This window comes from Panulirus ornatus, chromosome 14 (genome assembly GCF_036320965.1).
Source record: "Panulirus ornatus isolate Po-2019 chromosome 14, ASM3632096v1, whole genome shotgun sequence".
In the NCBI taxonomy this organism is placed as follows: Eukaryota; Metazoa; Arthropoda; class Malacostraca; order Decapoda; family Palinuridae; genus Panulirus; species Panulirus ornatus.
In genome coordinates this window covers 47,154,858-47,172,148 of record NC_092237.1, presented here as the reverse complement: position 1 = coordinate 47,172,148, position 17,291 = coordinate 47,154,858, and the positions used below count along the sequence as shown (strand labels likewise).

The following is a 17,291-nucleotide window of genomic DNA, read 5'->3' as shown; positions in this document are numbered from 1 at the left end:
GTGTGGACGTGTATGTATATACATGTGTATGTGGGTGGGTTGGGCCATTTTTCGACTGTTTCCTTGCACTACCTCGTAAACGTGGGAGACAGTGACAAAGTGTGATAATAAAAGAAAAGTATCTGCATATGTGTTGTTACGAACTCAGTCCTTATTCAGGCTAGGTCGCCAGTAACATATACGTTACAAATACTACTGATCCTTGTTTCACAACGGGATAACATAATCATAAAGTTATGGGATGGAATTAAAGACCAGCATTTCATTAAATCTACTTATAATGAAAGAATCTAAGTGTACAAAGATAAGCACATAAATCAGGCATGAATCATTTACATTAACGTTGGTACATGAATTAACATTCCAGATAAGATTTCAAGCCAGGAGATCTCTTTCTTTATGACAGTTCTTCGATAACATTACATTGATAATTATAACGGGCTTACAGGCTTACAACACAGCAGGGCTTACAGCCTTACATGCTTACGGCAGGGGTGACCACCTAACTCGCTGGGTTAGAGAGAGAGAGAGGGCTCAGCGGGTGTCATGGGTATATATTACAAAGACGAGTCTCCGCCCTGCTGGCTATAACGCCACCCTTGATTGGCTATGGGACTCAGAGCACTCGTGATTGGTTTGGTATTCTAGCGACGCACATCTGGACAGCTCACCCTCCTCTTGATTGACAGCTCAAGGACAAATGACCATCTGGTTTCAAAATTAAATTAAAATTAAAGTATTACGCCTAATGCTTGGTGTGAACTGAAGCTCCGAGGAGGTCTCAGAGGGAGGCCTTAATCCTCTCCTGATAAGAACTATCAATACCATACACAAAGACACGCACGTATCCCGTAACAGTGTATATGAGTGGATGGGTCCGTCTCTGTGTTTCCTGGTGCTACCTTGCAGACACAGGAAGCACTGATCAGCAGGGCAATTCCCATACCCAGAATTAATCCTGAGGTAGGCACCTGCATGATTCATGGTTGCTACTCCACAGAATCGCATAATCATAATTTGATTTTTACATTGTTCTGCTTACTCTGATCATATATATTTTCCTTTACAGAATTCATGAAATGGAACATCAGAACAAGATGTCTCTACACAATTTAGCAACAGTATTCGGCCCCACACTTTTACGCCCAGGGGCTAAAGCTGGAAACCCTTCCCCAGCTGAAAAATTGGCTGCTGGAACTGTTGATGTCATGGCCCAGGCAGGAATTCTCCACTTTTTCCTCACTCGACGTGCAAATGGCGAACCAATACAAGTTGTTAGTCAGTGATTGTATATATATATAAATTTGAACAACTATAACTGCTGTTCATTGCATATTATTTTTCTTCTTTCTCTTTTTTATCCAAATGGATGGAGATAATAACATTTGCATGCTGTCAATTCCCTAACTGCTGCATCAAGTGCTCTTGTATTTAATCCTGACTTTATGCCTATGGAACACTTCATGAGAGATTGGTATTTTGTTATATTTTTAGTTTTTGTTAGAAGTCTGAAAATATGAGAGCCAGCCACAGAAAGAGGTCGCAGTGTATATTATGTATAAGCTTTATTTGGAGTTAAAGGAAAGTAATGGGACTGATCTTCCATATTGCCTTACTACTGTCTAGATGTTCAGGTTATCTTAGCAGTTACCAGCGTTTTGTTTATGCTCCAGAATTTTTTCCATCTGATAGGATTATTAGGCATCATTATTTTATCTGTACATGTTAAGTAGTCATACAGAGTTGAGCTGTTAACACAGTGATTGTTATCATCAGACAGTTAAAAGAAATTCTGAACATCTCAGCACATTCAGTGTTTTGGTCTGCTGAAAACTGAAAAATCACATATATTGATGCAAAGCATTGGATTACTAGCATTGCATGGATGATGAATTAAAACTGCAAGAGCATCACGCATAAGGTTTCCTTAAAGTTAGTGGCATTCATGCATTTTGTATGAAAATTAACATCCATATTTCCATTTCTTTTATTGCCATGCCTTTAGGCACAAAGATACAGGTTACTCCAGGGCTGTGCATGTGAGAGAGTCACAAGTCCTTTCCACACATGGGTTAGATAACTCCACCAGCCCTGCTTGAGTGTAGGATTAAACCTTCTTTTGTTGGGTCTCAAAATATATTTGCATGTAAGACATTAAGCTAGGAATTGAGGGGTTAACCCTTACATATTTCTAGAAATGTCTTGAATCACTGTTTCTTAATGTAGCACTAGGGATAAAGGAGGGGCTGGCATTACTGTGAAGTTAATAATCAGTCAGAGTGTAGTTCCTTTGAGGACTACATTACAAGTGACAGCATTGAGTAAATCTGAAATTTGAATTTTTAAGCTAACTGATTTTGAAGACTTGATAAATGAACTACCAAGCTCTTTTCCTTTGCTAAGGAACTTAAATGAGCACAGCCCTTAGTAGGACAGCGAATGCAATAACTGAGGTGTGAAGACTTATCAAACTTTGACATCAGTATTTTTGATGATGATAACCCAACTTGCTCTAATGTACAACTTGAAACCAATTTGGTATTAACCTTTCATTTTGTTCCAGCGTTGTTGTTGTTTGAGATTAAACCTCCCTAAAATTCAGGAGGTGCGGGCTTTATTCTCTGTGTGATTTTTTAAAGTCTTCACACATGGAAATTTGAAATGAATGATTGAGTTGAATATAAACCTAGAGCTTTAATCACTTAAGGGTGTGTGAGTTACTTGGTGTTACAAAAGCATATGATTATTTAGTGAAATTTATTTTAGATGCAGCTTAGAATAGCATTATAAAAACCAAGAAAAAAGTCATGGACATCAGTCCCATTTTGGAAATAGTCTTGTGATAGGCATCACTAGATTGTGAGATCTGCTTACAGAAGATTAAGGGATAATTCTCTTGTTAACTGATTAATTTATCAACATTAGCTTCAAAAAATGAAGGATTTTCAAGAATGCCAAGAGGGCATCTTGAATGAATTAATAGTAGGATATCAGCTCTAATACCAAGCCAGAAAATTTTGGAAGAAAATAGAGAATTTGGTTTGAAAGTATTCTTTAATTCCTGTGCCTTGCTTCAATAAATGAGGCATGAAAGGAAGTGACCCTTCTGTGGTGGTTAATATTCTTGTCAACAATTTCTCAGCAGTGCCTGTTGTCATTAGGTATAGTTCTAAGAAGTTAGGCAAAGACTGATTCTCTGTCTGCTTCCTCTAATAATTAAGAGAACTGTGTTAAGACATTTTGTACTATAGAAATGATACTGGAGTGTCAAACACTGAATCTACTGCTGCAAAGAAGATGGAATACTGAGATATAGATAGATAGAATTGTGTGGGTGAGGGTGGATGTGTTGGAAATGAGATGTTTGAGGACAATATGTGGTGTGAGGTGGTTTGATCGAGTAAGTAATGAAAAGGTAAGAGAGATATGTGGTAATAAAAAGAGTGTGGTTGAGAGAGCAGAAGAGGGTGTTTTGAAATAGTTTGATCACATGGAGAGAATGAGTGAGGAAAGATTGACAAAGAGGATATATGTGTCAGAGATGGAGGGAATGAGGAGAAGTGGGAGACCAAATTGGAGGTAGAAAGATGGAGTGAAAAGACTTTGCGTGATCGGGGCCTGAACATGCTGGAGGGTGAAAGGCATGCAAGGAATAGAGTGAATTGGAACAGTGTGGTATACCGGGGTCAACGTGCTGTCAGTGCATTGAACCAGGGCATGTGAAACGTCTGGGGTAAACCATGGAAAGTTTTGTGAGGCCTGGATGTGGAAAGGGAGCTGTGGTTTCAGTGCATTATACATGACAGCTAGAGACTGAGTGTGAATAAATGTGGCCTTTGTTGTCTTTTCTTAGTGCTGCCTTGCACACATGCGGGGGGAGGGGGTTGTCATTTCATGTGTGGCGGGGTGATGATGGGAATGAATAAGGGCAGACAGTATGAATTATGTACATGTGTATATATGTACATGTCTGTGTGTGTATATATATATATATACGTTGAGATGTATAGGGATGTATATGTGCGTGTGTGGACATGTATGTATATGCATGTGTATGTGGGTGGGTTGGGCTATTCTTTTGTCTGTTTCCTTGCGCTACCTCGCTAACATGGGAGACGGCGACAAATTATAAAAGAACAAATGTTAAAACATCTCTCTGCTTGAATGTGTCGAAACATCTTATTGAATCCTTCATAGAATTTGTTGAATATTTTAACCTAACATGGATGCATAGTGTGTGCCCATGTAGTTGAAAGATATCCCCTATTCTTGCCATTCTTAAGACATAAAGATCCTGATGTTGCTACAAGGTACAGACTTATTGCACTGACTGGCTGTCTTTTCAAGTAATTGAAAAATGAGTAATGATGAATTGTTTTGGTACAATTTATGTATCTATATGTGCATGTGTATATATGTATATGTCTGTTTATGTATATGTATGCATACGTTGAAATGTATAGGTATGTATATGTGTGTGTGTGTGTGGGCGTTTATGTATGTACGTGTATGTGGGTGGGTTGGGCCATTTCTTTCATCTGTTTCCTTGCGCTATCTCACAAAAGCGGGAGACAGCAACTAAGAATGATAATAATAATAGTAATAATCTCTAATATCTGTTCCCACCTGGATCTCCCTTAAGTGGGGTGGCCATGGCAATATTCTCTGCATAACTAGTGAACTCCAGCACTGGAGTTCACTGTTTTAGTACCTTAAAATGAATATTTTTACCACTCTATTCCACTGTGGTTGTAGACATTTTTAATCTACCACAGACTTTGATATTAGTATCAAGTGACATTCAGAAGAGTTTTGTTGATCATCATACAAGAGTAGTGCTCTTTTATTTAAAGAAAGCCTTAAATACTACATGGAGAAAGATTTTTTTTTTTTCTTTAACTATTCACCATTTCCCGCGTTAGCGAGGTAGCGTTAAGAACAGAAGACTGAGCCTTTGAGGGAATATCCTCACTTGGCCCCCTTCTCTGTTCCTTCTTTTGGAAAATTAAAAACGAGAGGGGAGGATTTCCAGTCCCCTGCTCCCTTCCCTTTTAGTTGCCTTCTACAACACGCAGGGAATACGTGAGAAGTATTCTTTCTCCCCTATCCCCAGGGATAATGGAGAAAAATATTGTAAGGTATTTCCTCAAAATGGGCATTTGAGGCAGACTGTTAAGGTTTGTTCATCAGCTGTGAAAGACTGAAAATTAAAGGTGAGGCTTAGTAATGAGTATGCAAGAGAATTTGTAGAAGATATGCCACAGAGCTGTGCTAAGTGTTTTTTGTTTCATTACTGCCATAAATAGTGTTGTAGGTGTTACCCCAGGGAGTGTTAAATTATTCCCTTTTTTGTTTCATGATTTAGTTGTCTTTTATTTATCATCTGAAGTTGCTGTAAGATGTTTGCAAGCTGCTGTTGATATGATTACCAGTTGGACACATGAATGTGGTTTCAACTTCTCTGAACAAAGAAGTATAGTTATTCATTTTATATAATCAGCTAAAATATTAGCAGTTCTCTATGGATTACTGAAAGGCATTTTCGTACCACATGAAGGGGAGGCAGGATTTTTGATACTAGTTTTTGATAAAAGATTGGTGTAAGCCCCTCGCTTCAAAAACCACACAAAGTCATTTTGAAAGTAGTGTCTCTACTGAAAAGTTGATAAGAACACCATGATAAGGCTATATGATTCATGTTTTAGATAGAAACTAGACTGTGGTAACCAGATATATTCATCAGCCACATTCAGATCCCTTACTGTTGAAAGTCTTTGTGCAGATTTAGACAAGCTCCCAATGAATTTAAAACATAAAGAAAATGGCTAAGATTATATATTTCAGTTTAAATGTACACCATCCAACATTTCCTAAGAAGATTAAGGGTTTTGATAAATATCTAATTTTTATAAACCTTTTCATTTAAGAAAAAAGATTGCCATCAATGAGAGTGGTTTAGACAGATTCAGTTCTTGAGGTAAGTTTTGCTTGGTTCCCTCCCTGTATTGTTACAGAGATTAAGCTTTGTATGGAGTGAATTAAAACAACCGTAAGCAACATTGGTTCTATAATCAGAAAAATTATGTTTCTGAAGTAAACTGAATTAAGATTATTATTGATAGCTCAGTATATGATGGTGTAGGTTTTACTGTAGTTACTGAAGAAGAATCCCATATAGAAAAACTGTCAAGGCAGTCTTCCATGTTCATAGCAGAACTAGACAATATTCAGGCTGCACTTAAATTGAATAAGCAAACCTTGAAAAATTAAAATTACGGTCTACCCTGATTTGCAGAGTGCACTACTCCAAGCTTCACCACACTGTGCTCTAATGTATCTTTTAGTTCAAAAATTCTTAAACTTGATTATATGAATCTACTCAAAGCATACAAGTGTAGAAAGCTGCTGGTGTCTTGGATTTGCTAGTATCAGCAATGATGAAATATCAGATGCTGAGGTTAAAGCAGATACACTTAGCAAAATATATATAAATATAAGAAATACTTTTCAGCAGTTTTACAGATGGAATAGATACTTATGTTGTATATAAATGGCAAAGTGGGACTTAGTATCCCTAAAGAAAAACTACTGAGGATAAAGGTGAAGTGTGGCCTTCCTTTTTAAACAGGAATCCATTTTGAAACAATTCTTAGTTGACACTATACTGACTCATGGTCACGTAATGTAGAGGAGACCTGTCACAATACACCTGCAGTTGCAGTATTACCACGGAACATTCAAATGAAATGCCAGAAATATAGGAGTCTTAGAATCAAGTTTGTATGTTATAATAGCAAAGGAAAAAATGTAAGTCATACAGAAATTGTAGACATTATTATTACTATGTACAGATTGATAAATTTTGTAAAGGAAGCCAAAGCATAATTCTGTTGCTGCTGTATAAATCACAGAAATACTCTGCATTATGAGTGTATGCAGACAGCCTTCACTTTAGTTATATGGTCAGATGGGTGTAAACTTTTTAGCCAAATTGTGATAGAGTTGCATTAAACACACATTTTCATAAGTATAGTATTACTAGTTTTGTAATGTTTCCCTGAGTACAGAATGCATATTTTGATTAACAGCACATCTACAGTACTTGAATGATTTTGACAATAGCTCTGTATGGTGTCATCATCCATTTGGCCATCATTATGAGTCACACATTTACTATAATTTGAAAATTTTAGATCAATTACACTTACTTTCTGAGCATCTATAGAATTAAATGGCATAAAACCCTAACTGTAATTTGGGTTTTGCCTTAGATAGTCCCATGATAAAAAAGATTTAACCTGGAAATGAAATTAGCTCACTTTATGAAGAAAATTCCATATTTAGCTGTAGAATGTAATGTAGATAAGTTTGATATTTCTCAAACAGTATTTCCACCCATCCGTATTACTTTTTCAATAACTGTGCAGGACTGTAGGCAAAACAAGAAATGTCCCTTGGAACACCCATTTAATGCCATTGTTTTTTTCTGATTCTTATGTCAAGGTTGATCTTTATCCTACTCACCTGCGTTGATCTATCTTATCTCTACTTAAGTTAGTTCCTCAAAATTCTAGCTTTTGCTCTGTTTTTGAATTTGCTAATCACTGACAGAACAGAATGCTTGTTATAAGGAAACATGCTTATGTTCAGTATGTTTATGTTCTATTAGCCTCATAATCTCGCATGACATGTCAGTGGCAACCAGAAAAACATCATTTTTAACCTTTTTCTAATGACACCTTTCTTGGTATGTTAATTACACAAGAAAACATGGAAAAACATGTGCAATGATGTCCATTTAGAATATGACATGCATATGAACTTCACATTTTATGGTTGCATTAAACATTGCATGACTTACAGAACCTCTCACTTAGCCATTCCAGTCCCAAACAACCAAAATTAATGTCTCATAACTGGAAAATTGCTGAAAAGATTAGCTTCTTGCTTGCCTTTCTACATTTTCCATCCTGTTCAAGAAAGAAACCAAGTACTGATAATCTTTTGCTTGTGAGTACATTTATCATCTGTCACCAGTGCTGGATTTATAAGGGGGCAAAAAGGGAAGTTTCCCTGGGCTATCCACCAGAGGGGGACCCCTCTGTACAAAAATATGATAGTTAAAAGTTAGTTAATTGAGCCAGGATCTTGATTGAACTTTTGCCAACTGTTCTATCAAAGCAGGATGTTCTAAGATATAATTAAGATGTAGTTGAAAAAGAGAAAAGATCTTTTGAAACAGTGGAAACAGTACTTGACCTACAGGATTGACTCATGACATGTTATTCCCCCTGCTGCAAACATTTGTTTGCTCACATCGTGTAATGTTTTGCTGTGCTTTGTCAAAACTTTGTTCACACTGGCTGATTTCTAGGTGTTTAGTTTGTGGTGCTCTGAGTAGTAAATAAAAGAGATGAAAATCTGCTCTGCCTTTCTTTGGGCAGAGATGAGTCACCCCTCGCTGCCTTATTCAGACAGCCACCCACAAGAGATTTGTTTTGACTGGCAGCCACGGTTTGCAGACTTAGCAGTTTTACACATTTGACCGCTTTCAGTAAAACATGTTCCATAGCTCTTATAAGCATAAACCTTCTGTGGAAATGCAGATTACAAAACAACTATAGGTGGGCCAAGAGAAACAAACATTATGATGCAAACCCATCAGTCTCGGAGGAAGTTGTCCTTTCCTCTAGTAAACTAATGCAGTCTACCTGATGCAGAGATAAGAACTGAAGTTGAGAAACTTGTCACTGCTTTCCCCTGTGATTTCAGTTGATGTGTTCATAGAGGAAATTGTCCAGGTTGCAACCTTGGCCAAGCTCACTCCATCTCAACAGGCAGTATCACTCCATGATGAAGGGCTTGCTGATACCTTTCCAAATGTTAATGTAGCTCTTATAATATATTTGAGCATGATGGTCACTAGTTGTCCAGAAGAGAGATCAGGCATTGATGAAGAATTATCAAACTCGATGACCCATGAAAAAGACTTGGTGCTCTGTGCCTACTGGATGTAGGGAGCAGTGTTCTAAAGATGATACAATTTGAGGAGTTCATTAAAGATTTTTCAGATGCAAAGTGTAGAAAGAAAGACTTTTTGTTGCTATTGTATTGTTTCTATATATGTACGCACCTATCTCTGTATGTATAACTTGTCAGTTCTAATTACATGCAATCAACTAACTTTGATGTGTAAATTTAGTGATTTGCTGTTTATTTTTATTTATATGTACAAGGGCCCACCGAACCTGAAGTGCCATGGTGCCCCAAGGTCTAAATCCAACCCTCTCTATCACCTGTTTCCAAGAGGGGAGAATTCCAACCAATGTTTGGGTTATCCATTGTTTTCATACCTTTAATGCATGTTGGTTTCTTAAATCGTTAAATGATGATATCACTTGCAGGTATGTTGGAAGAAATGTATGCACAAGAGGATCAGAATAGATTCAGCTGATTTATAGATGAGGGGAGAAAAAGATTGGCGGAGAATAAAAAAATGGAAATGGGATATGTTTAAAGCACAGAATTGGCTTTTTTTCATGAGTACTAGATTATGAAGCTGGGAGAAAAGAATTCTTTCAGAGTTTTATTTCTACAGGAGATTGAGGCTTACTATTCTCTAACATACAGTTCCGCTACACTCACATACCTAGACCATGATTTGATGCTAGGACTCTAGGACTCTGCTACCTAAACTTATTGAAGCTCATTATTATGAATTAATTACATACAGAGCTTCAACCTCAGATCATTAATGAGTTGGCCACAAAGAAAAGTAATGTAATCCAGTTTTGATTCATTATTAGTATTGTTTCTTATTGATGAAAGAGAGTTTTTCTTATGTTGTAGATATATATATAAAATGATGCAGCAGCTAAAATTGTCTGATTAGGGAAGAATCATGTCTATCTCCTCCATTTACAATGTGACCTGTACGTTAGCCCAGTCATAGTCTTGTTGCCTTAAGAGTAAGAAAGTTTTTCAGAATATACTCTTATACAATTTGTATGGTATAAAATCATAATGTCTTAGCTTTTGGATGTACATAAGTGAAAAAGAATGTGAATTGTCATTCCATATCCGTTTAAAGGAGTTTGTGATGTATCCATATAAATGTTTCATCACATACTTTGAAAATAATTCATATTTCATGATGAAAGTTTTCTTAATCCTTAACCATTCCTAATATTTCTATATCCAGTAATTTTGTTATATTTTTTTGTTGCTGACATGCTTTTTCTGATCACTTATTTTGTAATTAAGATTATTCACTTAATATGAAATTTCAGTGGGAATGTTGCCATAATTAGTGTTTTGTAACATAATTCCGTTATTCATTATTTAAGTTATAAGCCATTACTACTGTGATACATTTATGTTGCGTGATACTGCTGTTGTTTAATAAGTTAACTGTATTTTGAAAAGGAGGGTGATATTTCCTTAGTGTATATTTTCTTTGAAGCTTTGTGAATTTTCCCTTTCCTCTACATTGAATCAGTGTTATAGACATTTACTGGAAATATCATGACAGTGTATGACTCTCAGGCAACATAATCAGAAGAATTGTACAAAACAGAAATTGGTGATTGCTTTGGCCTTTGTGATTTGTCAGTAATGCTGTGGAGTGTGAAAGGGGAACTTTTCCCATTGCATATCAGAGTTTACCCATGACCCATATCATGTTAGGTTTACTCTGACAACAGTGCTTTTAGGTGAACTATAGTGTGTTCAAAACCTTGCTTAGCCTTCATATTTGTGGAGTAAAAGGCCAGCATTTTTGGATAACAACTGAGGCCTTTTGAAATACGTGCACAACATATGGTGCATAGTATGTTCTATCCAGGGGAGAAATGCCTAATATTTTTAAAAATTCAACTACATATATTTGAAAGTATGTGTTGTATGTATTTCCTACACTTTGATATGATAAATATAATTCATTGTCTGAATTGCAATATTGTAGCATAGTCATATTATTATCAAAAGCAGTAAACACTGGTTATGATACAATGGTGTACTATTGTCCTTTATGAGAGGAAAGGTCACCTATGAAACTTATCAAGATACAGGTTTCCAGTCACACTGCAGTGGTGAGTCTTTGTAGCCTTTTTAAATAATATCCTTTTTGCTCATGATTCAAAATTGTGAGGAAAATGTTGGAATATACTTATTTAGTTGTAGATATTTGTATATATATTTGTACATTGTGCTTATTTTGTACATTGGAAGTCTGAACACATTTGTGTAAGTGTAATGATGAAGATGTTATATTTTAGGTTAAGTACTGTAGCTTCATCAAAGAATATCTAATCTATAATGCTCGAAGATAGACTCCTGTAAAATACCGCAAAAATTAAAGTTTTCTAATGTTGCTATTGTGTATGAAATGTTTTTTTTTTCTTTTTTTGACACCATACTGCACAAAATAATCTTTGGGCCATACCTCATAATGAAATATTGTTTCCAGTTCTTAGACCTTGTCATGTGACATTTTTTTCTAAAGTGAAATTGTAATTTTTTCCTGTAATATAGATATATTCATATATAGTAATCACAACATTTCAGTGCCTATGTGTTGGGGTTATTTTGAAAAGATAAGTCATCTGCGTTTATAATTTGCATTTTATAGATTTTTTTTTTATATTTTTTCAGTTGTTTTGTTCACTAAAACCAGATGGTCATGAATTATCTATAATTTTTTTTCTTTATATAACAACGTTCTTTTCTCCTCTCAGACTTACCAATGCTATGTTCAGTGAGGCAGGTGCATTATGTAAATCATTAGTTACTTGCCAGCTTAGAAAAGGAAAGATACATCTAAGACCCAAGCCAACTGTCTGTTTCAGCTTCCAGACCATAATTCCATTATTGATATGTCCAAGGATTCAGTATGTTCAATAGTATATCTGTATATATATATGTGTGTGTCTGTGTGTATTTCTTTTTGCTTGGATACTTTGTGCTTATGTGTACATGAATGTGTACCTGTCAGAGCACACTGTATGTATGTGTATATTACATGTTTTTACTATGTATTTGTGTTTATGGAAAAGATCTCCACTTTTGGAACCACTTCTCTTACTCTCTTGTAACCATTCCACAAATTTTTTAAATCCTCATTGATTATTGCTTTCACCATTTCTCTTATCAATTTGTCCCGTTTTTCTGTAAAATGTTTGCTGTAGAAGTATTTCCTGGTCTCTTTAATTTCTTTGTCACACAGTAATATGATGTTGGTGCCTTACTCTTGTCCTCCTATTTTCCAAAGGATTATTGTATCCTAAATGTATTTTTTCCATCTCTCTTTCTCTCTCCCTCTCTTGCAGTGAGGGCTTCCTGCTAGCCCTGTTATCATAGCTAAAACTCATCGTAGGTAGGTTGGCAGGTATACTCTCTTTTTCTTTTATTTTTAAATCCTTGATTTGTATGCTTGTGTGCTTACCTTGATACTGTCAGACTATAATTATCCAGTATAAAAGTTACATAAACTGTCAAATGGAATGCTTTATGGGATGTGCTTAGGATATATTGATGGGGAGGAGGGACAACTGTTGGATGGAGTGAAAGCCCCCTATATAGCAAATGCATGTGTGAGAATGTATGGAGACTTGACCAAAAGTTTCAATATGCATGTGGGTGTGAGGCAGGTCTGTGTGATATCACCATGGCATTTTGATTTATATATGGATGGAGTGATAAGAGAGCTGAAGGCAAAAGTAGGAAAAAGGATTGCAGAGATGGAGTATGGTGGTGAAGGATGGTGGCTTGTGACCAGCCTGTTTGTGGATGTTATTGTGTTATTTGCCAAGAGTGGAGAGGAGCTGCAGAAGGTTGTAAATGTGTTTTATTACGTGTGTAAGCATAGGTGGTTAAAGGTAAATGAGTAAAAGTAAGTTATGGTGTTTAAAAGGAGATGGAGTGAAAGTTTAGAATTTGCAAAGCCCCATAGTGTGAGAGAAGAAAGTTTACCAAACTGTGTTATGAATAGGGAGAAAGAAAGATTGGAAGAGGTGACAGAATTTAAGTATTTTAGGAGATATCCTGGGTAAGTTTTGTGATATGGAATGAGAGATAAGGAAGAGAGCAGTACAGGATACAAAGTAATTAAGTCAAGTGATACTATATTGAAGGGTAGAGTAATTATGGAAGTGAAGAAAGAATTATGGGACAGCTTAGACCTCCCAAACCCTACCCATGTAGCTAAAACATGGACATGGGATGAATCATAGAGTTCAAGAATTCAGGTTGTGGAAATGAGTTATTTTAGAGGAACATGTGGTATGACTAGATGGAATGAAGAAAGTAATGAAGGGATGTGAGAGACTTGGTATGGGAGGGAATGAATTGCAGAGTGGATGAAACAATACTTAACGTTAAGGTGGTTTGGCCATATGGAAAGAATGCAAGACATGGAGTTTACAAGAAGGGTGTATGATTGTACAATTAAAGGGGTTACTGTGAGGAAGACCACCTGTGGCATGGGGAATTGAGTGGAAGAATGCTGTAGGGGGAGAACTGGGGAAAAAATGAATGGAATGGTGTATGCAAGGGAGGCATGTAGGACAGGGATCAATGGAAACTTTTACCTTGGCCACCACCTTAATGGGAGATCCTGAAGGGATCAGCCATTAGAGATATAGATAGATTGATAAACTGTCATTACAGTATTTACAAAATTCTCTTGATTGCTATGTCTTCTGTCTTATTTCCCAAATCTGTTACATCTATTATTACTTATGTTGTGTAATCGTCCTTCACCTTTTTCCTTGATTGACTTTTATCTTACAACAAGCTTAAATATCAGGTATGATATGTGTGTTTACATTTTTTTTTATTGTAGATAACACAGTAGTTGGTTGTATCAAGTATTGGCTAACTCTCTGAGCTACTTGTGTTCAGCTAAAGTAATCCCACTCTTCTGAAACCAAATTGGCCCTGCTTCTTTTTCTCATCAACTTTGGTCTTATCACTCAAATTGGTCCTTTTGCTAGGTTGCCTATATACCAGGGGTTCTCAAACTTTGTTGACCCGTGACCCATTTAGTGTGTTATTAGTTTTTTCTCAATCCACCATATCGTAATATAGTAATAGTGTTTCTTCTGTGTCCTTATCAATCATTTCTGTCAAGCTGTAACCCATTATAAGAGAAAATTAATCCCAGAACACTCAACAGAGCTATTTATTTTTTCTCTCCCTAAAACTGGCCAATCATTTGGAAACCACACAATACATAAACAACAACATTGTACCCACCCGTATTAATCAGGGTTAACTACCACTGATTAAAAACACTTTCTGCAACAGTGCAAATAAGTGAGCTTATTACAAAAATTCACATGCAATTTTTTTTAGTTATCCCATAACCTACTCTCTGCACCCCCACCAGTGGGTTGCAACCCACAATTTGAGACTATTCAATTTTGCACTTCTGTTTTTAATATTATAAATACCTTGGTATTCTAAAATGTTAGGTTTCATAAACAGGAACATAGATTACAAGACACCAAAAACAGTTCTCACACTTTATAATTTTGTAATAAAACACCTTGAATATGCAGTCCAGTTTTGGTTCCCAAACATATAGTTTTTGAGGAAAAATTAGACCATTTACAAAGATGTTCGACAAAATTGATCCCATCTCTTAGATATCTGGCATACGAAGAGAGGCTAAAACAATTGGATCTCTTCTCCCTTAAAAAACGTAGACTGTAGGGTGACCTAATCCAAGTGTTCAAAATTCTGAACAAGTTTGATAACATAAATCAAGAACATCTTTTTGAAATACAAGAAAATAAGGATACGAAGGCAAATGGAATAAAACTCAAAGCTAAAAGATATAGTACAGACATGGGAAAAAGCTTCTTTTCCTTTAGGTGTGTTGAGCATTGGAATAAGCTACCATCAGATGAAGTGGATGCTAAGACTGTAAATATCTTCAGAAGTCAATTAAACAAATATTTTAGAAATTCAGGTGTACTCTGAGAAAAATGCCAGAAATAATTTTTATAAACAACAGTGGTAATAAGGACAGTAGAAGGCTAACATTTTTTTTTACCAGACAACCCAGTTGTGGGCCAATCAGGCTTCCTGTTGTCTGTCTATCTCATGTAAGTTCTCTTTTTTATAGACTGAACCCCTGTATTACTCATTTCTGTTTTTACATTATCTATCTATATCTCTGATGCATTTCCCTTTAGGAACTCCCTCAAGAGAGTGACCACAGCAAAAGAATCTCCATAATGAGTGAATTTCATACACTTAGATTATTCTCACTTTTATTCTTATATTGTCTGTCTTGGTTCCCTTTACATCCTCGTGGAAGTCAGAGAACCAGAATTCATTGTTCTGCTCAGCACTTGTTTGACTGCCACCTCTTTTTGAGCCTTCAACATATTTGTTGACTCTTAACTCCATTTTTTTTTTCTACACCTTACTTGTCAAATCAAAATCTTTAAATTTCTTTGTGTTTTATGTTCTATATGTCTGAAAGATACAAAGGAAGAGTATGAATGTGTGTGTCTGTGTGCGGGCATGCATGCATGCATATGTGTATGGGCACTTATTTACATGTAGATAAAAATGTCCATGTGTCCTTATGCATACATACATACATACATACATATATGATGTACTTTTTAGTAGCTCACTGTGTACCTAAAATATTTTCTCATTGATTGTGGTACTTTGTATATACCACTACCATTTCTCAGAATATTATGTTCATATAGCAAAAGTTGAGAAACACAGTAGTGGACCAGAAACTGTATTTTTGCATCTCTTGTATACAGAGTTGTGTTTGTACTTAAAAAAATGTGTAGAAGTATTGATTATGAAATTCTTTTTGTTACCCTTCACATTCTGAAATATACAAGAACCTTTGGATTATTTTCATCCCTTGAGCAGGGTTCAGGTGATTTGTTTCATTATGAAGTATCTGTCCTCCATTGTACAGAATATATCTTGTACACAGATTGGGAAAAATAGGAAATTACATACTGCATGTAGCTTGTTTATAATAGTTGGAATATAAACAAGTAGACATGTGCCAAAGAATAGAAGTGTAATTTTTTCTTGCTGAAGTACGATGACAAGGAAGTAGCAAATGATTTTTGAATACTAATTGCAACACCTGTGATTTGTATGTATATCAATTATTGGACTGAAATGTTTGTAGTGAGTCATCTGTATCAAAGATCAGATCTGTTAGCCTACATCCCAAATAATGTAAACTAACTCATGAGTTATGATGATTAGATGTACAAGAGAAAGTGGCAGGATATCAAGAGAAAGGTTTAGGGGCTGAAAAAGAAGGTAAATAAGAGTTGGGGTTAGCAATAATCAGAAAACTTCAGGGAAAATAAGAAGTTGTTATGGAAGGAGGTTTATATCCTTTTATCTATATCTCTTACACCTGTTCCTACCGGGAACCCCTATCAAGGAGATGGCCATGGTAAAAGTCTCCACTTATCCCTGTCCTTACATGCCTCACTCACATACTCTGTTTCATGCAATCTTACAGTGTTAGAGAAACAAAAGAAACTATGAGAACATTGATGAAGGGGCAAATTGTGAATTGGTAGCAGGCAGTGATAAGGTGAAGAGGAGATCGAGATGAAGGTTTATATAATGCGTTTGATAATAACGTGGCAGATGCAGGATATTTGGGTTGGAGGGGTGTGCAAAGTGAAAGAGTAATGGCTAGTAGTTTAGGGAAAAGATAAGAGTTGGTGAAAGCCTTACATGAGATGATATGTGGTAAGGTGGATGGTATTGCAGTTGAATTTGTTAAGAAAGGGGGTGTCTCCATTGTTGATTAACTGCTACAGTGTATGTATGGATCATTCTTGGGGATTGGCAGAATGCATGTATAGTGTCATGGTGCCATATAGTAAAGGCAAGGGAGACAAAGGTGAATGTCTGAATTATAGAGGTGAAAATTTGAGGGTACCATTAAGTTGTTGGGAAGATTGATGTTTGAGAGGTGGTGACATGCACACAGCATCAGACTAGGGAAGAACAATGTGGTTTCAGTAGAAGAGGACATTTGGATCAGTCTTTTGCATTTGCAAATGTGTCTGAGAAATACTTAGAGAAGCAAAGAGATAAATATGGCATTTAAGTATCTGGAGAAAGCATAAGTTAAGGTTGACAGAGATGCTTTGTGAAAGGAGTTATGAATATACATTGTGGAAGGAAAGCTATTAGAAGCAATGGAGAGATTTGGTATGGCAGGAAAATGAATTATAGAGAGGATGAAGTATTATACTTTGAGGTGCTTCGGGCACAAGAAC

The 17,291-nt window shown here is 36.0% G+C and overlaps 1 protein-coding gene across 3 annotated transcripts in view; it reads left to right on the top strand.

The window, feature by feature from the left end:
- LOC139753378 (breakpoint cluster region protein-like) overlaps positions 1 to 15,827 on the top strand; it is a 357,006-nt gene extending 341,179 nt beyond the window's left edge. For all 3 annotated transcript variants that reach the window (XM_071669804.1, XM_071669805.1, XM_071669806.1), the window contains one exon: positions 1,070 to 15,827. In XM_071669804.1, the coding sequence (XP_071525905.1) occupies positions 1,070 to 1,286 (217 nt within the window). In that variant the 3' untranslated portion in view covers positions 1,287 to 15,827. The remainder of the gene's footprint in view (positions 1 to 1,069) is intronic.
- Positions 15,828 to 17,291: the final 1,464 nt, after the last annotated feature.